Consider the following 23,847-nt stretch of genomic DNA (forward strand, 5'->3'; position numbering starts at 1 on the left):
GCCAGGTGGCATAACGGAGCCTAACATGTGACAATTACCTTAAGACTCTTACTGCTTCTTATACCTTTACTCCCAGTGAAAAGGAAGTGAAGTAAATGAAACAAATATAAAGTGAGAAGAAGTAAAAGGAGAAGTGAAAGTGAAGTGAACGAAGCAGAAGCATAAATAGGGAGAAAACTGTGACTACTTGCTAAGGTGACCTCTCATATCATGGGAAGCCCTGTAGTGTGACACTGGCGACCTGCCTTACACGTACTGCCACTGAAGGATGATGACAAACACCCTTGTATCTACCTTGTACACCTTGACTGCATCGTAGTGACGCGTGCACTACTTGTACTGCCACTTTCATAATTTTCCTGTCGCTTCATGTATGTCAGGTTTAATCTTCTTACAGTTATTTTGCCGAGGTACATTTTCCCTTGCATCTGTACACTACATGACATTCCACGCCACGCTCCACCATGAAGCGCTGCCGTGATCCCTGAGTGATTTTTTGTGAAGCAGCAACTGAGAGAAACATTAATAATCATTTGTTCCCGCACACTTTTACACTCTGAGTCCCTAACACTGCTGCGCTGAGTGTATCCACGCCTACACACACACACACACACACACACACACACACACACACACACGACCTGGAAAAAGTGGTGAGTGCAAGGAGTATATATACATAAATTTAAAGAAAATATGGTAATCTGATATTCAAATTTAGACGAAGCATTACGAAATTGACCCAATCCTGTAAAAAGAGAAATAGGTACATTTGTAAAGATGCTCTCTCTCTCTCTCTCTCTCTCTCTCTCCACCCACCCGCGCGCGCGTGCACACACACACACACACACACACACACACACACACACACACACACACACACACACACAATCTGGCATCACATCTAAAGCGGCTCACGGTAACCAAATGGATCCTTCTCATTTTTCCTTTCCTTTCTTTCCTTTTTCCAAGTCATGTATTCAGGGAAGGTTCGGCGTTGCGGGACGACTGACTGACAAGTAGAACGAGGACAAGAAACGGAGACATCAATCCCTTTTAGGCGTCTTGTGCGGCTCGGCGGCTTGGCTTTTCTGGACTAATGGATGCTTTTTCCGGGAAAGGGGAAGGACGAGGCACTGATGTGGGTCTGACGGTCTTTTGGGAAGGGCAAAAGTGCCTATCTGATACGTGAATGGGCAGAAGCAGCAGTACTGTCCGGCTATTTTTACCTTGATGACTTGTTGGGAGGTACAGTCGACTCTTTTTTTTTCTATGTGGTTATTTACTTTCATGTACAATCGAGGCCATAAGTCCATGCACCTACTCGCACTGTCCATCTGTTTTTGCATTGATGACTTAGTGGAAGGTACAGTCACTTCTGCCTTTTTATGTGGTTAGTTACCCTTACGTAACCTTGTAAACCACTCACTGTGATTTGTGCTTTGCTAACACTAAAGTCCTCTCGTCTGCTGACACTCTCCTCACGTAACGCATCGATTGGCGGTTCTCAGCAGATCACAGGATTTAAAATTAAGGGAAAACGTAAAGAACATTGACGAATGTGGGATGTTACTCGACTTCTGACCATAAATGCACGAAAAAATCAACAGTTCACTCGAAGAAATAATAAAAATAGCTCGTGTTTCTCTGACCTATTTGTACTTAACTTCTCCATACGAAAAAAGAAAAAAAAAGGATTATTCATTCCAGAAAACGATAAGAAAGATAAGATGCTCCGGATCGTTTCACCTAATTACTCTACTCCAACGCACAAAAAGTTATTATCCACGCACAGAAACAGTAAGGAGCTTAAGGCGTCGGGGAATGAATGGATAAGACGCCTGGCAATGAAGGAGGCCGCTGGGGGTAGAGTGAAATGTAGAGGCGGGGGATGAGCTGTTACGGAACGAGGTAAGCTAATTTGGGAAGCGTCTGGGAAGAGTCTAGCTGTGTAGAAAAAAAAATATATAAGGAGCAGGGGGAAGGTTGTAAAATATTAGCTGAAGTAGTAATGGTAGTAAAATGATAATGGCTGGAGGAAATGGCGTAGTTTACTAGTGAGAGGTGTGATCAAGTTACGAAAGAGTAGAGGGATGGTAGACTTTTTTTTTTTTTTAGTATTAGTGGAGGGAGCTGATGAAGTTAGAAAAGGGTAAGGGTAAAGAGATATAGAGAGAGAGGTTTGAAACATGAATGGAAGGAATGATGAAGAAAGGAAAGGATAAATGATAAACGGGAGTGAAAGGAGTGGTGAAATTACAAAGGAAGAGGGATAATAGAAATTGTTTAAAATGTTAGTAGTGGCGGGGCTGATAAGGTAAAAAAAAAAGGAAGAAAGATTAAAGAGAGGTTTGGAATATTAATAGAACTGACGAAGAAAGAAAAAAGATAAAAATAAATGAAAATATAGTTAGTGACGAAATTACAAAAGCAGAGTAAAGAATTAGAAAGAGAGATTTGAAATATGAATGGAAGGAATGATGAAGAAAGGAAACGGTAAAAGATAAATGGGGGAGAACTGAAATATTAATAACAAAAAATACTAGAGCTAGGAAAGAGAAATCTGTCAAAAGAATGGGATAAGGTGCTCGAGTGAACATTGTGAATAGAAGGGGAAGAGGTGAGGCGAGGCAGGGGACCAAATGAAAAAGAGGTGAGATTTGTGTGTTTGAAAAGGGGTGAGTTTCGTGTGTGTAAGGTGAGGAGAGAGCGTCGGTCAAGCTATTCCGGCCAAAGAGGCGCAGAGTGGCAGGTCCAGTCCTCCCACCGGGGGCCACACAACGCCAGAGGGTGCCCGCTGTGCCTCGCCGTATCCTGTGCCACTGCTCACTCACGAAGGCACTCTTGACGCTCTGCTGCTGTGTTGATATGTGGCGGTGGCGGTGGTGGTGGTGATGATGATAAAAAAAAAAAAAAAAAAAAAAAAAAAAAAAAAAAAAATATATATATATATATATATATATATATATATATATATATATATATATATATATATATATATATATATATATATATATATATATATATATATATATATATATATATATATATATATATATATATATATAAAAGATGGTTTGGTGAAGCAATAAGAAGAGACCAGTAACCGATTAAGACATCAACTAAGGTGAACAGACGCAAGGAAGATTAACAGTATAATACATTAAAACGTACCCTGTGGCTGCAGCAGCTAATCATACACCATAAGAATGAAACAACAGCAACAGAAGGTAGACAGACACAGGAGAGATAAGTAGTGTGATATTCTATAAAGCTCCTCGTGTACGGTGGCCAATAGCAGTGCATAAAGTAATAGCAACAACAACAACAACAACAGAGCGGGAGGTGAATGTAACAGACTCGGTAATCAGGTTGTTAATGCTGATTCTTAAGGAGCTTCAAAAGAATATTAGACAAATTTATATGTAGATGAGGATGATAAGTGGCAGTAGGTAGCTATGTTTCGTAAAGGGACAGCTACGTGTAGACCTGACGGCTTCTTGCAGCTTCCCTTATTTTGTTATGTTCTTGCGTAAAGCGAATAAGCACGGGGAAGATAAGCTGGGTGATATATTATAAAGCGCCTCGTTTACAATAGCTAATAATAGTGCATAAAGCAACAGCAGAAGGCAAACAGGCGCGGGAAAGCCAAGCAGTCCTCAATAACTAGCAGTGAGTTTTGCCTCCCAATGAGTTCCCAGCTAAGTTTTGCAAATTAAGAGAGCATGTGGGGAAAATTACGATGAGCACCCCTTCCCCCCTCCACTACCACTGCTCCGCCACCCAAGCCTGAAGAAGAAAAGGGCTCCAAGTGCTCATAATTATTTCCGGCGAAGTTGGTTGCCTCTGAAAGCACGAGTCGCCAAATTATTCTTGTTTACAACTTCGCCGCCTTGCCTCCCTTGTGCTGCACACACACACACACACACACACACACACACACACACACACACACTTTCTTCACATTGTATTATGTGTAATTACCGTTCACTCGCGGGACCGTGGCAAAGTTCGGGTGGTGTTTTACGGCCCGTGAACTGCCGTGAACGTGACTTTGTGCCGAGAAGGGGAGCGGAGACCTCGTTCCCTACCCGGCCCCACTTAGCAACCCAGCAGGGGCGTGGAGGATCATCAGGCAGTCATCTTTACAGCCATGAGGATGAGCCACTAGAGCCATCACCTGGGTCATTGACAGCCATTAGGAGCCGTTGTAACTACTGAGGGGAAGTCATTGTAACTAACACGAACAACTGTGTAGTTTGTGATTTAGAACAAAGGAGTGATTAGGTTTCTTTGACGGAGGTGGTTTGTGAGGCCCTTAAGGATGCCAGTGCAGGATTATTGGGGCGGAAAGAATGGGTAAGTGTACGTAATGCTTCTAAAGGGAACACAAAAGAAGACCAACCATCAGTATTTGTGCGTGGTTACTTCTTGAGCATTCTAATTAGTGAATATTTGAGGTTATGTTGAAGAACACAAAGGAAGACCAAACACCAACATTTCCGGTGGCTCATCTAATGTGGTTATTTTGAACATTTTAATTAGTGGATATGTGAAGCTCTGGTGGAGAAGAATTAGTGTGAAAAATTTGGTCCTTACGCTCGCATTATTCCCGTGAAAAATAGCTTCCTTTTGACTATTTTTTTTTATTCAGAAATAGCGCTTGTCCGTGTAAACCTTTCACTTAATCTATTAAAAGCTCTAAAAAATAAAGGGAGGTAAATGTTTTTTTGCTATCACTGAACAAAATTGAGGATCTGTTGAGAAAAGATTTACTTGATATAACTCATCGTTAGTGAATAGAATTTTTATGTGTTTATCTTTTCATATATCTATATATTTTTTTAGGATATAACACTGGTTCCCAACTTTTTTTTTCGGTTCGTTACCCAATTCAACATAACACATACAGCCTGTTAGCCACATTCTCCCTGTCACATTGTTTTATCAGTGTCCTGGACTCCTCAACTTTCTGCCCGGCGCCTCTCCATTGCTACGAATTGACACATTATTCCCACTGAGTTATTTATCCCTACACTGGGAGCCGCTCACTCAAACCGATGAGGGGCAAACTTCTTTCCACTCTTTCTTTGCCTTTTTGCGGAGCGGCATACTGAATGGACTTTTCTTTTCTCTCTCTTTTTCTTTTTACCTTGGCTGGTCTCCTTGCCACACACACACACACACACACACACACACACATACACACATTACTGAAAACTTAACATGTCCCTTCCCGTGTCCTAAGGTCATCCACACCACCACCACCACCAGTAGCTGCAACACACGCTAAGACGCCGGCGTTCAGTTACGACCAAAATTGCGTCTACGAGTAACAAGTAAAGTAAATTTTCTTCTGTTCTCAGGAGACGCGATGTGGCGGTGTCTGAATGCTCGGCTGCGACTCTGACTTCGGCTTTGTCCTCACCGTGCGTCTGTCAACACTGAGGTCTCACGGTAATTTGTAGGATATACGATGCACTAGTAAGCAAGACTAGTAATGCGTGTTAATATATACTTATATGAGGGAATGATTAGTGAGGGCAAGGGACATTACAAGTCGAAAAGGCAAAGTTTCAACATGTGTTCTTTTAGACTCATTATTGCCTCATTTGTTCAACGCCACCCCAGCCCACCCCCACCACACCAGAACTTCCCTGCCCCACCCTGCCCCGCCTCGCTCCAGTCACCACCGCTCCTCCCCACCCCCACCCAGCCTTGACAAACACGAAGCTGTAGCCACAACCGCCCCACCCCTGGAATGGTTCAAAGACGAGCGCCGCCCCTCACCCATACATAATTCGTCTGAGGAAATGCCTAATCCACCCTAAATTTCTCTAGGAACATCTCTTATTTCCATTCTCTTCTTTACCTGTTAGTTCTCTTGCCTCCCCCTCTCGTAAAAATTCCTTTATGCAAATCCTTCACTTATGCTTAATTCCTTCAGTAAGACCCACGTGAAATCTCTAAACATTTTTCTCTTACGTCAAATTCCCTGCAGCTTCTCTTCCCTAATCCTCGCAGTCTGGTAGTAAATATTTCCCTTTTTTCAGTAAATAATTATGCTTCATCGGTGACAATAAATAAATGTAATCAGCAATATATCTTCCTGGAGAGATTAGTTTTGTGTAAGCCTCTCTCTCTCTCTCTCTCTCTCTCTCTCTCTCTCTCTCTCTCTCTCTCTCTCCAGGGGGTAGCCGCCACATCATCTCATGCACGTGTTTGCCTCCATACGGTGATGATGTGAGGCATAGCGTGCGGTTTGTGGCGAGACGACCAACCCCGGTGACTGGGCAGCTGTGATGGTGGTGGCGGTAGTGGTGGTGGTAGCGGTGATGGAGGCAGTGGCGGTGGTGCAGGGCCAACCTTTTAGCAGCGGCACTATAACCAACTCCATCACACGTCCAATACACCTCTGCTAGCCTCGCATCGTCTCCTTTTCCCTTTACTCAGCACCACCGCCGCCACCGCCACCACCACCACCTCTCCCTCCCACACTCACTTCCAACACGCGACCTTCATTCTTCCTTTTTCCACCTACCAGTCTCCCTTCACCTTTCACCCTCCCAGTACTAGCTCCTGCCGCCCTTTCCCCGCCGCCCCGCACCCTCCAATCTGGCCACAAGTCCGGCGCGTCAGCTGGCCCTCATCCTCTTGTATTGGTAAGAATGTCACGCTTGGTCCTAGTCTTTACAATGTGAATTTTATGCGCGGAGGAAAGTGCGGCGAGAGGGTGGAGAGGGAGAGCACCTGAGTTTGTCTATAGTTCTGGTAGTGGAGGACAGGAAGGGGAAGGGGAAAAAGGGCATATTGCAGAGGGCTAGTCTGTGCTGGAGGATAATACTTATTAAAGAATACTGTGAGGGGTGAAAGGGGAGGACGTTGTCGCCAATGGAAACACTTTATTTACTTTGATGAACACGGGCGGAAGGGCTGATTGCTTTCTTTCACCGACGAAAATGGAATACGATGCAGGAACAATGTGTACGCGTGTGTGAGTGTGTGCGTGGGGGACGGCGTGTGTGCGTGTTTGTTCATTGACTGGAGCGGGGAGTCTCCCGGCACACAGGAAGGCGGAAGAGGGATGATTAAACGAGGCGGAATTGCTGACTGGGAGAAAATACACAGAGGCGGCACATCCTGGACGAGGCGCCGAGCAGACAGTGTAGTGAGGGACGCGACACCAATGCCATTCCCCGCCTGGCGACTCTAATAAATCCACATTGCCCGGCCCGTGCTCAGCCTCCCACGGCCCTTCATGGGAACTCTCCTCCTAGTCTTGTCTCATCGTAGCCTCAGTTATCGCGAATGAGGCATTGAAATGAGGTTCCCCTAGTGATATTTGGCAACTGTCAGGCTTTTACCAAGACAGATAAAGCTGGAGTGAGACGCTCTTGCCTCACCAATACCATCAGCAAATAGACAGAAGGGTAAGGGACAATACGACTTCCTCTTTCTAACACTCACTGACGAACACTTTCTCTACACCCTTCTCCCCTTCCTGCCTCCCCCGCATTCAGTATCTCCCACCGTCGCTGCCGCCAACTTGAAGGACTGTAGCTCAAGTATGGCTTCAGGTTTTCACGGCCTGTTTTGAGGCGACGGGGCGCGTGGCTGTTGCTGCTGCTGGGTGATCTTTTGTCGCTAGTGTGTGTGGTGGGCGGCGGCGGTGGTGGTGGTGGTGGTGGTGGTGGTGGTGCAAGGGCGTCAAAACTTCGCTGGCGGCCAAAGTTTGCGGCTTTCAACAAGAGTATTGGATTTTGCTCCCACGGCTTTCATTAGTCGCTGTTTTCACTACTTAACGGGTTTTCTTCTTGGTGTGTTCCAGCAACAGCCGCCGTCACCGCCAGCCACTGCCACAGCTGCTGCTAATCTTACCCTCCCCCTCCTCCTCAGCCTCTGCTTCCGCCTCCGCACACCACCAACGCTATCAACTCACACCACCACACTCTCTCCTTGACCTCCTCACCACCACCACCACCACAAGCAGAGACGCACGAAACTCACACTCACCACTATCACCACAATGAGTCACCATCACTAACCTTCACCACCATCACAATCACACCTATAACTACAACACCACAGCAACTAATTATAATCATTCCTCCAAAGCCTACACCACCACACATCTCCCTACAAATTACACCCGCTAAAACCACATTACAACCTCCCCAAACCCCAAGAGAACCTTCCAAACCCCACAAGAACCATCCAAAACTCACCAGGACCTTCCAAAACCCTCCCAAATCCACAGAACTCTACCAAACACCATCAGAACCCTCCTAAACTCAGTAGAACCCTCCCAAACCGTAGAACCTTCCCACACGTCAGCAGAACCTTCCATAATCGCACCAGAACCATTTACAACTCCACTACAACCCTCCCAAACTGGCAGAACCTTCCCAAACGTCACCAAAACCTTCCAAAACCTCACCAAAACTATTTAAACCTCGCCAAAACCATCACAAACTCCCAGAATTCCAGAGACTCCTCACAACACGATAACCACGCCGATTACTCACGATGATTCACAGGTGGAGGGATTGATGTGAGGGATTATCCGTCCGTCTGTCCATCCACACATATACACAAACCACACACACGCACCAACGCACGCACTCACCCACGCACGCACGCTCAGGAAACGAGGATACGATGCATTCCTTTGTGTGTGTGTGTGTGTGTGTGTGTGTGTGTGTGTGTGTGTGTGTGTTCAGACTCGTATTTTTTTGCCTGGCATCGGAAACTGGTAAAGAGAAGGTCTGAGGCGGAGTGTGTGTGTGTGTGTGTGTGTGTGTGTGTGTGTGTGTGTGTGTGTGTGTGTGTGTGTGTGTGTGTGTGTGTGTGTGAGTGAGTATGCGTGTTTTATGTAGAAATCTTTGTATTTGGTAGAAAACAAATGTACCATCCTTATATTTACTACTACTACTACTACTACTACAACTACTACTACTACTACTACTACTACCATCACTACTACTACAACTACTAGATGCAGTGATAACCTCCTTTTAAAACCTATTAACCTTAAACACACCAAAGAAATTAAGACAGAAGGAAGGAAAACACAGAACACAGTGGAAGACAGCGCCGCACATTACTGCACGTCTCACTACGAGTATAGCTGAACACTGGGCAGTACAAACCACACTTAATTATCTACCTGGAGGCAATTACCGTCTAAAAACCTTGATGGATACCTTGCTGGGACGCCGTGGTTATTCATCAAGCCACTGAGATTCCTTAGTAAAAAAAAAGAAAGGAGAAAAAAAGTGAGAAAAAAATAAGGCCAAACTAGTCACTCAGAAATAAAAAAAAACGGGAAGAAGGAGCGACTTAATAAATCACAGAAAAAAACACGAAGCAACTCAAACGCATTCCTCAAAAAGTAAAAGGGAGGCAGTGCATTAAATTTTGCTTAAACTCGCAAATTATACACGAGTAGCGCGAAGACAAGAAGGTGGAAAATCCCTTCAAAGAGACCAGAGAGAGAGAGAGAGAGAGAGAGAGAGAGAGAGAGAGAGAGAGAGAGAGAGAGAGAGAGAGAGAGAGAGAGAGAGAGAGAGAGAGAGAAATCACACATAGAAACAACTATTAAAAAAAAGATAAAAACAAACTAAAACAGCATAAAAGAAACGATATCAGAAAACAAATTGAACAGAGAGAGAGAGAGAGAGAGAGAGAGAGAGAGAGAGAGAGAGAGAGAGAGAGAGAGAGAGAGAGAGAGAGAGAGAGAGAGAGAGAGAGAGAGAGAGTCATCGCCCCCAGCGTACCTCTGCTTCAGTGCCGTTCAAAAGAGGCCATACAGCTACCTGCCTTTTCACTGCCACGCCTGACAGAGCTGGTCTCGGGAATTCAGCGAGCGGTAGGTCAAGGGAAGCGCCGAGCAGTGTTAGATGAAAATAGGCCACGTTCTTTTTTTTTTTTTTTTTATCCCCGCGTGATATTTCAGTCGTGATAAACAGACGCCTCGCATTTTCTCTTCAAATAGTTTTTCTTTTCTCTCCTTTTTTTTTTTGGCTGATAATTTCTGATAAACGCGGGATTTTCTTTTCTTTTCACGTTTTTTCTTATTCTTTTTATATCTCGGTTCCTTTTTCGTCGTGGCGGTGTCGTCCATTTTTGCGTTGAGGTATTAGTGTTTGCCTAAATTTACCGTCATTGCTGCGAAAAAGCGAGGCAGATATGTAGATGAAGCGCTCTTAAATGACGTCATATATTATTTTGGTGTAGCGGTGACCAGGTGGTAATCTTAGTAGATGGAGAGGAAAGATGACTGGTAAAGTAAACAGATGAGGAGGGTGATAAGGGATATTCAGGCTGAAGCAGGAGTAGAGTAGAACATTTTGACTTACATGTTTCCTTCAGAGGTTGTCATATATTACAAAAACAGAGATAGACAGACAAACACAGATAGATAGATTGATAGAGAAATAGATAAATATATAAATAGACATAATTAGATAGATAGGTAACAGAAAGACACAGACAAACAGCTAGATAAATAAATACACATATATAGATAGACAGACAGATTAGTTTGATAGACAGATTGATAAACAGTACAGATATGGACAGGTAGACTGATAGATAGTTCGATCCCACGCAGGTGAAGGTAATATGTGTGTTGGCAAGATAACGCTTTCCCGCTACACTATCAAGCGTCACGTGACCTTGTTGCTGCACCATAACTCAATCAATTTACAGAATTTACAATATATTCAATACTTCCGCCTTTCCCTCTATCTCTGTAGCCTTCCCTATACGCCCCCTCAGTTCACTTCACCCTCGCCCTTTCACCCCTTCACCCACACTCCTCCTCCTTCACCTCCTGCAACCTCCGCCGTAGGACACTCCAGGTAATGATTCCCTTCGTTCTCAAATGGCAGTCCGGGAGAGCACCTGAAACTAATTACTCAGGTGTGGAGAGGAGCGTTGCCCTACACGAGGCCCTGCAAACCGGTGCTACAGGTACGTTTGTGACGCAAGCATGAAGCCAGATAGGACGCGGGAAAATGGTGAGGGTTCGGTTAATTGGTATATGTAGCAGGAGGAAATCGAGATGACCTGATGTTCTTTTGGTTTAATTTGGTGATTCGTGACTCTTGATCCTTCTCCTCTTCCTTCTCTTCTTCCAGTTGTTCTCCTCCTCCTTTTCTTTTCTTCAAGTTGGTGTCACTTTACTTCAATTCAGCTCCTCCTACTTTTCTTTTCTTCCACCTGATATTTTCTTTGGTTCATTTCGGTTCCTCTTGCTTCTTCTTCTTCTCTTCTTCAGTTGATGTCCTTCTCTTCCATCTGATGTCATTTTGGTTTAATTCGGTTCCTCCTGCTTCTCCTCTTCTTCCAGTTGACATCCTTTTGGTTTCTTCTTCTCTTCTTCCATCTGATGTAATTTTGGTTTAATTTGGTTCTTCTTGATCCCTCTTCTTCTCTTCTGTGGGGTGACGTCATTTTGGTTCATTTTGGTTCCTCCTCATTCTCTTGTTCCTTGACTACTTTCGGTTCCGTTCGGTTCCATCCCCCTGTTCTCTTCTTCTCTTTCCCTCTTCCTTTACTACTTTCAAGCGTTTTAACTTCTGATGTTGCACCTACTTTTAATAGACATGTCTTTAAGTATTTCGTTAAATCCCCAACTGTAAGTCCTCGTTTCAGAACCACGTATTTTTACCTAAGAATTCAACGTTATTAAAATTCCTTGGTTTCCTCGAACGTAGTCAGTTTAAGTCCAGTCCAAACTTCGGATAGATGCCTCAACAAGTGGTCGGACTTAATATATAAAAACTCGGTTGTCACTCAGAGATTTAGAATAAGTAATAATGTGTTTTTAGGTGGAGTTAAAAGGTGGTTCTTCAGACTCGTCGCTTTCCTTGAACGTAATCAATTAAAGTGTAGTCCAAACTTCTGATAGATGTTTCGGGAAGTATTTCTTTTTATATAAAGTCTCTGGTTGTCACTCTTCGTATCATGTGTTTTTAACTAAGTCTTTGGTCTTCAGATTCATCGCTTCTCCCTCGAAAGTAGTCAAATCAGATACATTCCAAACTTTTGACAGACGCCTCGTTACGTACTTCATATCAGATGCCCGGTTGTCACTCATCTCAAAATAAATGATCACCTCTTATTTTTTAAAGCTAAAATTCTCTCTTCTTTAAGTTAGTCGCGTTTTCAAGAGGCTTCGTTTGTTAAAGCTGGCATTCACGACCGTAGATTGCACCTGTCCTTCTTTAAGCCATACCTAATACTGTTATACTACCATTGTTAAAAGGTAGTTCTTCTTTAATGCACCACCTACTTTCTCTCTAACATGATAACATAAGAGTAGAGCTTTTTAAATCAACAATCCTAGTCAGGATACAAAATCTGTTACTGTTTGATATTCCCTTCTATCCACTTTCTCCCAATACACGACACCTGTTCTCCCCCCCATCCTCTCTCTCTCTCTCTCTCTCTCTCTCTCTCTCTCTCTCTCTCTCTCTCTAGTGCGAAATGCAGGTGGTGTGTGGCTTTGGGTTATCAGGATCACCAAGCCAATATTCAGATGGCTTCTCCAACGCTTCCCAAGGTGGAATTTAACACCAGGGCAAATGGAGCATACGAGGAGGAGGAGGAGGAGGAGGAGGAGGAGGAGGAGGAGGAGGAGGAGGAGGAGGAGGAGGAGGAGGTGGTCGTGCTCGATGGCGTACGGCGCGGAGACTAGGCTTATGAGCTAGGAATTATCTCTCATTACCAAATCAGGCTTGTAATTATCAGAGATGTCAAAGGCAATGCATAGGCAATAGTGCGTGTGTGACAACCGCTGCCGGCGAAGTGGCGAGGATGAGGGAGAGCAGATAGACCAGGCGGGTGTTGGCAGGCAGGAGAATGCATGCCACGGGTGATGACGAGATGGTGGTGGTGGTGGTGGTGGTAATAGTTATAGGAGGAGGAGGAGGAGGAGGAGGAGGAGGAGGAGGAGGAGGAGGAGGAGGAGGAGGAGGAGGAGGAGGACTAGTTTATGAAAAGTTCGGTATTTCTCCTTTCATTTTCTATTTGCCACGAAAGAAAATAATGACATTTTTAATGATGAAACGCACACAAATAAACAAGTAAGGTAAATAAATAAACAACCCTTAAATAAATAACTAAGTCAATAAAAAGATTCATAAAAAAAAAAAAAAAACATAAGACGGACAGACGTAATCACATTATTGCATCCGTGCAGTTAATTGCTTTAATTACTAACGTGATGAGGCGAGCCAATAATTCCGCAGCTGAATATTTCGCTCACTTCCTCATCCTGGTGGTGGTGGTGGTGGTGGTGGTGGTGCTGAGAACTTTCAGATGCACGTAAACTTTATCTTGGGACGTGAACCGAAAACTAATTTAAGTGAGCATCAGTATGGATTAAAAACTTTATTCAATTACGATTATTCAGATTATTCCATGTTTGTTTAATTTTTTTGTCTTTCTTCCCGTTGTCCTTTTTATTTTTTTATCTCGCTCTCCTGTTTATCATTACTTATGTTTATGTTTTTTTTTGTTTTGATCGGTGTTCGTATTTTAAAGACTCTCAGATTTATCATTTTTCTCTGTCTACTTTATATTTTCGGCAGGATTTTGTATCGCACTGAACTAAACAATTCTCCATTTTCTTTTCCTCTTTACTTATCTTTACAATTTTAACTCTCATATTTACGATCAGTGTCGCATTTCAACGATTACCTCTGTTCAATCTCTCCCCATCTCTATTGGTCTATTTTTACTATCTCCATTACCATCTTTTTTTCCAACGGGTCTCATTTACCTAGTCGTCTGTATATTTTTTCTCACTCTATTTGCTTATCTCTATTTCCGAGCATATCTTCCCTGACTTATTTTGTTGAGCCTCTCTCTCTTATGAACATGCATGATAAGATAAACTCCAATACACCTTCCGTGTGTGTGTGTGTGTGTGTGTGTGTGTGTGGCTGGCGTGCGTGCGGTATTAGTGGACAGAATAAGAATGCTAATATGAGGATCTCCAAGCCAGCGGTCGCTTCATCTAATCAAGCGTTTTTTAAGGAAGGGCAGGTAAGGCAGGATTCTCTTCCTTGGCAACGGGATCTCTGAATAACGCCGTGAAATTCTCCCGAGGTAAACTTCATCTAAGTATATCGTACTTTGCTTAATTAAAGACCACGAATAATGCGGTTCTCCACACTCACGTACAGATGAGGAGTGTGTGTGTGTGTGTGTGTGTGTGGACGCAGCATCAGGGAAGATACGTAGGGGAAAGAAAACGGAGTTCGGAATAGCCTATTCTAGTTTGTGATATATAGGAATGTTATATTTTTTGTCTGCCATTATATGCCACACACACACACACACACACACAGAGAGAGAGAGAGAGAGAGAGAGAGAGAGAGAGAGAGAGAGAGAGAGAGAGAGAGAGAGAGAGAGAGAGAGAGAGAGAGAGAGAGAGAGAGAGAGAGAGAGTGAGTTTGGAGTACTTTTCTGAAACTTTAGCAATCAAAAATGGGGTTTTAACCCTAGACTCAATTAAAAAAATAGGTGACAACAATTAATGGGGTGAAAAAAAAGACTTAAAACATTTCCTGGACTATATAACAGCCAGAGTCGATCTTCACATTTTACTTCAAAACTTTTCCTCTCAGTGCAAGACTTCCCACCTCAAGTTTTACCCCGCCCCCTCCTCCCCCTACTCTTCCCTCTCAACCCTCCACCACTAAGAGGGAAATAATCGTGTTATCAGCACTCATGGGAAGTAGGTGCTGGTCTGAAATGTGGCAAAGCTGGAAGATCTTATCCTCACATCCACACACCTCATCTCATTGAAACATGCCGTTACGTGATGTCCACCTGCACATTTCCTTTTATTACTACTATAAAAGATTGTTCCGCAAATCTTCATGCGTCATAACAGTACATGCTTGACTGAACACTCACCCTTGTACTTCAGTCACTATAAATGGCTAAAAGGAGCTCTGAGATTCCTATATGTAATCCCAAAAGGAAATTTGTTTACTTGTCATAATTATTACTACTAAAGAAATTTGCAAGACTTACACCCTTACCTTACATCTCACAACAGCAATACATAGGGTACCTTAACTACCACATAAAGATATTAAGTCCCACTCCTACATACCTCAGTGTTCTTCCTCGCTTCTCAATATTTCCCACGTGTGGAGTGTACGAGATGGAAGAACTGCTTCATAACTCCGTTGTTTTCACGCCGAAGTGTGGTGTGCACTCTAGAAATGAGAATTAGAGTAAAAGATCACCTAGCAACGTAATCCCTCCCACTCCCCACACCCCCCTACGTGACTGTGTTGCAGCCACTGAGCAGCACAAGCCCTGCCATGTTTTGAGGCTTTCACACTTTACAGAGACGAAAAAATGCAGTGGAATGTTCAGTCCCTCTTTTCACCCCTCCATGTACAGTACACCTCTACAGAGCACAGCATTTCTGACGTGGCTGAGTGTGCGATTTAAACATTATATATCATGAGAACTTTATTACATGGAGGATGAAACAAAATTGCAATAATTTTGAATTTACACATATAGAATGTATCACTAAGACACTGCCATGACTGACTCATGGTCTATTAACTTGCATTCATTCTTCCATTGCAGCTTGGCAACATTATATTGGAAATGGGTATCAAACAAATCAGTTTTAGTGGAAATTAAAGCAACAAATAAAACTCATGAATAAATAAATTTTAGAGTGATAAAAGTAAATAGTAATATGTAATCCAGACATAATAATGCTTAAAATTACCCATTTCCCAATTAAGAAATATTCAATTATTTTTGTTAAACTGTGTGTCCTTAAAAATCCACCATCTTTCACACCTTTCTGCTGTCTGAAGGTCTGAGAGCAATGGCTAGGGAAGAAGCACCACAAAGCACTGCAGATATTATGTAAAAAAAAAAAAAAATAAATAAAATAAAATAAATAAATAAAAAACAATAACAATAAATAAATAAATAAAACTGGAGCTATTCAATTGCATGAAGAAAAATTGTTGTAACTGGTTTTGCCTAATCTAAACATCAGGATTTATCCAAATCTGATGAAATCAACAACACAAGTTTCAAAATATCAAACAAAAAAACAATATCAAACATTACTATTCACCAGAATCACATAGTTTACAAACACCCCAGACACCTAAACAAGAAAAATATGCACCACTTCAAACCATGTACCATACCAGCACCATACATGTTACTGACCATTCATGTAGGTATAATCAAGTGCTGTACTCCTACACATTACACACTACGCATCATATCATTCAACAACAAAATCCAACTCCTTACTGAATATCAATGAGCAAATTCAAATGCAAGATCTTCAGAAATTTTTATTCTATGAATGAAACAAAGTGTCTGTAAAATACACAGGTTAATTATGATAAACAAAAAAGAAATCTCAGTAACTTGAGATTTATCATCTTTAGTAAACTATAAGGAATGTATCTCAGCACCTATCCCCAAACTGTGCTTGGTCAGTGATGTGAAGCAAACTGTTAAGAGTATACCTTATTTTCTCCAAACTGTACTCTTTTTAATTTAATTACTTTCCCTTACTAGTCAAAACAAGACCACTAGAAAGAACGAGGTTATGCTGGTTGCAAGGACAGGCTCATGTTATACTGTACAATACAAACATGTCCCAACTCTCATCTGAAATAGAAAAGGCATGAAAATGAAAGCAGTGGATGAAATCCATGTACTATATTACTTACATCAATATTTAATAATTTCAAGTAAAGTCTCAACAATAAATATTATACTCACTGGTGGCGAGTATTCCGTGCCATTTTTGTCACTGGGCTCCACATGCTGAACTTATTGATAGTGCATGGCCTGCGTGGAGGCATAACCTGCGCCCCGTGCTTGTAGATCTTGGTGCTGGTACTTCCAATGCTTGACTTACTGTGGCTTGTGTTTGGAAATGCGTGTAACTCATAATTCCCTCTTTTTAACAATTCTGAGGAATGATATTTAGGGCTCCATTTCTGGATATCCTATGAAGGAAGTAAATAAATAGCCTGACTAAATAAAAGAAATAATAGAAAAGTGATGGTAAAAATGTGAAAGATAATGGATTTGAGAAAGCAAAGTATGACATAAATATGCCTTCAACAAACCAAACATTGAACATGAAGTATCATTACACTTTGTAGAGATTTGGTTAATGGCAACCCTTGAGGGAGTTCTAAAGGACACACATCAGATAAGATGGATAGGCTGACAGACAAGCAACATATAAATCATACCATGCCTTGATGGAGATGTGTGGCTATGCTGTAGCCATCCTGGGCAAGAACTGCTGCCATGTGGGTGAGAGGATAAAGAATGAGACTTGCTCTCACTTCTCCACTGGGTTCATAAATGTTACAATCATTTCTGGAGAAAATATCAAAGATCTAACTGATAGTAATTATATATATATATATATATATATATATATATATATATATATATATATATATATATATATATATATATATATATATATATATATATATATATATATATATATAATTTATTTATTTATTTTTTCAGAATAGTAAAACATGCTGAGGATTTAAACTTACTGGATATAACTACCAGAATTACATAAATAAAAAAAAATCATAGAAATTACATTCATCACAGTGGAGTATTGAAAAATAAAAAAATAAAATTTAGAAAAAAATACAACCAAAAAATACTCACTCAATCAAAAACCTGTAAATATCCTGATTGATTTCCTTCCTGAGTGTTATACCAAGATGGTACACTTTGTTTTCCATGTGTGGGAATTCTGTATTCAGCATGTACTGAATTCCATCAATGAGTATGACGTGAATCTTCTTGTTCAAAGAAACCTCCACAGGATGAATCAAGTAGCTGTGGCTGAGACCATCTTCTTCACTATTGTCTTCAGGAAATCTGGTTTGGCACATCAATTAGCACAAATTTCTAATGAAGTGAAATATATGACAATAACAAACAAAAATAAATATAGCTTCTAACCTACCCTTATTGACACTAAGTACTTACTCTTCATCACTAACAAATATCTCATTTGAGAGTGTTGGAGGACAGCCCACTGTCACTATCTCCTTTTCCATGGGAGTTGATGCCAAGTAAGGCTGCCTGCCTCCTGCTGCTGTCCCATTCATGTGGTCACTGCTGCATTTCCCTGAAAGGCACAAAACATTATCATCATCAAAGTAACAGAAAAAAAGTTTACAAGAAAAGCTGATAACTTTGTTAGATACAGATATAAAAAAAAAATTACCTATTTGTGAGCAATCAAGAAGGGAGTCATCAAAAGTGCTTGCTGCACTCCTGGTATGGGAAAGGCTTTCCTCTGACTTGTTTCCACGGATGGGTGTTGAGTTGTTGCTGCTTTGTGCATCCAAGTTCTTTGCTTGACCTGAAGCTCTTTCATGTGCCAAAGGATTCTGGGCTCCAGCTCCCTTTGGCTGTGATGATGCCTCTTCTGGATCGAAGGAACAACTACTACATTCAATATGTGACCCTCTGTCTATTTCCAAAGCAGGAATGGAGGAGGAAGCTACAGCCTCTTGAGTGTGACTGGAGTCATCCAAGAATCCAGAAGCAGAACTAACCAGATTGTCTCTCACCAGCAGATCTCCAATGCTGACATCCTCTTCCTGGGATGTGTCCCACAGCTTGATGATTGTTGTCATCTGAGAACAGTAAGGGACTTATGAAAGATTTTCTTGGAGAAATTTACTGCTACATTCTTATATGCAATCCAATGACAAGATTATGAAAGACAAACTCTTGTCCTTCCACAAAATGGATATTTGGGTAATGATGCTTTACTGGAAAATTATGAACAATAATTACCTCTTCAGATACTACTTCAGCTACTAGCCTTTGGTTCTGGACCAAGTCTAAGAACCTCTTGGAACACGAGTGGCCCCATGTCCTCTTTCCATTTGCTGGCAATATACCATGCAGGGAACACTGGAATCCAAGAGCATGAAAATTATTTGAAGTCCTTACACTGTACCTGTGAAATGCCTCATAAAATCCACATTGGAGCATAAATGTCAAAAACTAAACTTTACATGGATGCAGGATTTAGTGGATTTCTGTTAGTAGAACCACCTTCAGAAAGTTCTGGGTGATGTGCAATATATAATTCACAAATGTATAGTTACAAAGACAATCAACCATATATATATATATATATATATATATATATATATATATATATATATATATATATATATATATATATATATATATATATATATATATATATATATATATATTATATATATATATATATATATATATATATATATATATATATATATATATATATATATATATATATAGAGTAAGATAGATGAAAGATAAATAACCAATCTATGCACGTTTGAGTGGTTACCTTGATGGCTTGAGCAGGCAATGCAAAGAAGTTCTTATGAAGGAGGCGCAGGTGATCCAAACAGCTGACCCACACTGTGCCATAATCAACAAAAAGAAGCTGAAACAAGTTATGCAAAGTAGATATATTCAGGACTTAACAGGGTATGTAGCAGTGACTTGAAAGATTTCTAGTGTTCTCAAGTTATATAAAATGACTAAAAATGTATAAGTTACTCAACAGGAAATAAAACATTAATTACAAGTTGGTGTTGGAATACTCTTGTTATACATTCTTATGAATTTGAAAGAAACATGTGAGTAGGTGGCAATGATAATGAAAACTATGGTAATAATGTTAGATCTGCTACCTTGACTGTGGTGAGGTCTTCCACTGAAAGGACAAAGGCCCGATAGAAGTTCTGATCATGGGGATAGAATGCTGCAACAACCATTTGATTTGTAACTCGTCTTTCAGGGAGTCTGTAACGATTCCCGAGTGCACTCCTGTAAAATTCCCTGTAAACCCATAGGTAAGTTACAATAATGACCACCAATTCCTAGACTATAATGTTTTTTTTCTGTAGAAATCCATATTTAAGCTGAAAAGATAACAAATATTGTCTTTAACAAAAAACATGGGAATGATTTCTATAAGTGCTTGCTTGCCTTTTTTCACACTTCTGTCTCATCTCATAAAGCCTTACCAAAAATGAAAATATACATAAATATATATAAAATATAACTCAAAAGTTACAACACTTTTGCTGCACTGCAACAAATAAATAATTTGGAATTATAATACTGATACTACAGCAATACATGTTACTCTATGTATAGCTTTTGCACTCACAGCATCCCATCCATAAGCTTGTCTAGCTGCTTTGAGTGGTGTTCTCCGTAGTGCATGACCCAAAACCTCTTAGGTGTGTACACTTCGCCCACTATCACCTGCACCTTCCCAGAAGGAAGTCTCTCCACCAAGGAGTAACTTTCATTAGGGCCAACCACACTTCCTGTACATGACAAGTTGATCTGAAGATCAAAAAAGGATGTTGAATATTACTTAATAACAAAGTGACATGGGGTTAGGGTCGGGTTAAGCAACAATGCCATGAGTAAATAAAAAATAAAGTAACAAGTCTCACAAAGTGATGAACACAAACTGTGATTGAGTATAAGAGCTGCAATGGCAGATAAAAGCCTAGATGGTAAAATATAAAAAACACAGGTTTGGCAATAAAGTTACAAATTTATAACAAGACAGGACGGCACAGGATGGCAGAAGAGGCACTGGGAGGGGTACCTACTGGAGAGTGCAGCACCATTACCTGTTCTGGTTTGGGATGTTGGAGAGGCTGGCAGGGCAACACACACATGGTGCCCTGGTGATGGTGGAGGCTCACTACATCAGAGTTGGCACCAAGGAAAGCCTCAAATGAACCAAAGCCATGTTTTTCATAGTTCAAATCCTTGAGACCTGAGCCATAAAACCCCTGGGAAGTTCACCCAGCAGGTAATCAGTACTCTAGAATACCTCCCATACCAACAATTTCCAGTCTGGAAGTAATCTTGCACATTTTTGGTGATATGGAGAGTTGATAGAAAAGTAGCAAAGGAATATAAGAAATGCCCCCCACTCCCCCCCTCCCCCCCCCCCCCAAAAAAAAAAAAAATATATAAAATAAATAAATAGATAAATAAAATATGCATTTCCAATCACTTGTTCAATGTCACCTTCAGGAACTCTCGACTAAATTGTCTTTTCTTGAATTTACTTTCTACTAAATTGAAGACACAAAAACTGGTAATTTCACATTCAAAAGCATTATATGCACATAAATTCCCAAGTACTTTCTGAAAAGCTTAAAACAAAGACACGCATATGAAAACATAAAGAGAATAGGAGCAGAAAGCATATAAGCATATGTATTGCAAGATCATTAGTAAAAAAAAAAAAATAAAATAAAAATAAATAAATAAATAAATAAATAAATAAATAAATAAATAAATAAATAAATAAACAAATAAAAAAAAAAAAAATAAATAAATCTCAGTCATGTGATCTAATAACACTGACCTCATATGCTGCATAAAGCTCATTTAATTTCAGTCCACAAGGAAACTCTTCCTCAAGCAACTGTCTTAGATTCATTGCTGTTGTAACATCAAAGCTTCTACTCATTCCTTCAGCTGGAGTATCTGAAAGCATCAGTGAAGTGCTGTATTGCTTCATGAAATATATGATAGCATGATAGTGATGCACAATACCGCACACCTTAATTATTTACTAAAGCAGGATTGTGACCACAACAAGCAGGCAATCATAACTATGAAAGATAAAATTAATGTGTGAATACTAAGACTTGCAAAATATCCATTCACAATATCTCACTGCAAATTATAAGAAAACAGCAATTTGTTCATAATGTAAGCTTAAACTCTATCATAAGACAAGTGATCAAGGGCAATCAACTACTGTGCCAACTACATGGTTGGCAGCAGCACTTGCTACTTCGGACACCTGGTCATATGTGACATTTGGTTTACTACACTCAAGTTGCCCTATTTATCCATTTATCACCCCCTAATCAGCTGGATGATAATATTAAAAGAATCAGTCATTACTTGTGTGTTCTGTGGAATCCTGTAACAGATCAACAGTTGGAGTGGCAGGATCCAAGAGGAAGACTTGTCCATCCCTCTTGCAGGTTTTGAACACCTCACTGAGGTGGGAGAGTAAGTGGGGAAAGGAATCAAACCCAAGCTTCTGAAGATTCAGCTTTTGGTTTGTCCTTGACTGAAATTTTCCAAAGTAGAATGGCAGGGAAATTTTAATACCATCATGCACCATATATAATGGTGCATAATTTGAGAATCTAAAGTAATCTTGAGTCGAGATTATATTTCCCTAATTAATATGAACTGAAACAAAACATATTTACCTTATACAACCTTAACAAGTCAAGTTCTTATCTAATATTTCAGGAAATTGTCAGCCAATATTACATTGTTATGAACAATAATGTTTTGTTGAATCTTCTGGTAAATCTAGTGTAAGCTTATATAAATGCCTTACTTACCTCATACTCTGGAATGAGCATATCTACACTTATGCCACCCAGGCTGCTAATGATGATACGGAAAGTGTCAATCACCTCCTTCCTCATCTCTGTGACAGTTGTATTCTTTTCATTATTGTCTGGACCTGAAGGTAAATGTAAATTTTCACTATTTTTGTGCGTTACTTCAAAGTAGTCAAATATGTGCACATTTACTATGTAGCAAGTATCCCTAATAAATGAGTAACCTTGTCTTGTTACACCATTCCAGGAAAATCGAAAAGAATGAGAGAGAGAGAGAGAGAGAGAGAGAGAGAGAGAGAGAGAGAGAGAGAGAGAGAGAGAGAGAGAGAGAGAGAAAACAGAACAACCTTTACCTTTAATTTTCCCTGATTTTGAAAACAGCAACATTTGGTCATTGGAATCAGTGAGCTTCATGTCCACAATGTCATCCAAAGCATTGAGCATCTCCACCATGTCAGAGTAACCAAACACAGATGGGTTCAGCCACTCTCCAAACTCAGCCTCATATGCAGTACTAAACTTCTCAAGGGCAATACCTAGTGGGTTCTTCTCCAGCACAGCCATTATTTTCTTCTTGGTGGGTACTAAGATGTTAAACTGTTGGAGGCCTGCAATGCTTCCACTGTTGATGAATTTGAGCAACTTCTGGACATCTGGCTTTGGATGCATGCGACTCATTGTCAGTTTCTTTTGGTTGCTCTGATACCTGAGGAGAGTTCAATGTTACTGCACAGTGTTTAGGAATGATTCACAACTACATACAAGGAGAACGTTTTGTTGCTGTTTCAACCAATACAATATTGCGCTTCACAGTCTACGTCTCACTGTTTGGAGCATTTCTTGCCCCATTTTACCCTATTGGAAATTAATAATAAATTAACCTTATTGGGGGGTTCCAGTGGGTGGGGGGGGCGAACCCTTCACTACTGGTTAGGAGGTTACAAAATGTTAGGATATTTATCTTAAGGGGGCGATCCAGTAGGTTAGAGGGGGGAATATTGGTTGAAACTGCAAATTTACCAAGGAGGATAACGGCATTCCCTATACTGATGATTTTCCAACTACTTACAAAACAGATTCCTTGCAAGATAATTTTGCATCAGGCTAAATTCAGGAGCATTCCTGCTCTTTGAAAGACTTGAGTTTGTTTTCCTGGGGTTTCTATATATTTTACTGTGTTACAGTCTGCGCAACACACATCTACCGTCCCTGAATTTCTACAATTCCCGAAGCTACGCCAATGAGATGAAGGGGCTAACATCTCACTGGCTGGGCTAGGCTGGCGAGGTGCACATAGATTTGGGAATACGAAAACGAACACCTTCGCTAAGTATATCAAAAGCACAGACTAGGATAAGCATAACACTAA

The 23,847-nt window shown here is 40.8% G+C and overlaps 2 protein-coding genes across 8 annotated transcripts in view; both read right to left on the reverse strand.

Moving 5' to 3' along the window:
- Positions 1-15,148, reverse strand: part of LOC135112043 (T-cell activation inhibitor, mitochondrial-like) — a 70,025-nt gene extending 54,877 nt beyond the window's left edge. Inside the window, exon 1 of the mRNA XM_064025908.1 lies at positions 15,131-15,148. The gene's annotated coding sequence lies outside the window, so the exon portion shown is untranslated. The remainder of the gene's footprint in view (positions 1-15,130) is intronic.
- A 1,197-nt stretch (positions 15,149-16,345) lies between these two features.
- The window catches only part of LOC135112046 (uncharacterized), a 241,685-nt gene continuing 234,183 nt past the window's right edge, over positions 16,346-23,847 (reverse strand). For 4 of the 7 annotated variants that reach the window (XM_064025914.1, XM_064025915.1, XM_064025912.1 and 1 more), the window contains 15 exons: positions 22,832-23,184; positions 22,476-22,600; positions 22,021-22,192; positions 21,473-21,594; positions 20,724-20,888; positions 20,246-20,427; positions 19,764-19,911; positions 19,415-19,513; positions 18,865-18,984; positions 18,287-18,701; positions 18,046-18,187; positions 17,719-17,934; positions 17,277-17,406; positions 16,795-17,024; positions 16,346-16,680 (listed from right to left, as the gene is read on the reverse strand). In XM_064025914.1, the coding sequence (XP_063881984.1) occupies positions 16,677-16,680; positions 16,795-17,024; positions 17,277-17,406; positions 17,719-17,934; positions 18,046-18,187; positions 18,287-18,701; positions 18,865-18,984; positions 19,415-19,513; positions 19,764-19,911; positions 20,246-20,427; positions 20,724-20,888; positions 21,473-21,594; positions 22,021-22,192; positions 22,476-22,600; positions 22,832-23,184 (2,623 nt within the window). In that variant the 3' untranslated portion in view covers positions 16,346-16,676. Of the gene's footprint in view, positions 16,681-16,794; positions 17,025-17,276; positions 17,407-17,718; positions 17,935-18,045; positions 18,188-18,286; positions 18,702-18,864; positions 18,985-19,414; positions 19,514-19,763; positions 19,912-20,245; positions 20,428-20,723; positions 20,889-21,472; positions 21,595-22,020; positions 22,193-22,475; positions 22,601-22,831; positions 23,185-23,847 lie in introns of those variants that run through there. The other 3 variants (XM_064025916.1, XM_064025917.1, XM_064025918.1) reach the window with 3 other exon arrangements.

Source organism: Scylla paramamosain, chromosome 23 (genome assembly GCF_035594125.1).
Source record: "Scylla paramamosain isolate STU-SP2022 chromosome 23, ASM3559412v1, whole genome shotgun sequence".
NCBI lineage: Eukaryota > Metazoa > Arthropoda > Malacostraca > Decapoda > Portunidae > Scylla > Scylla paramamosain.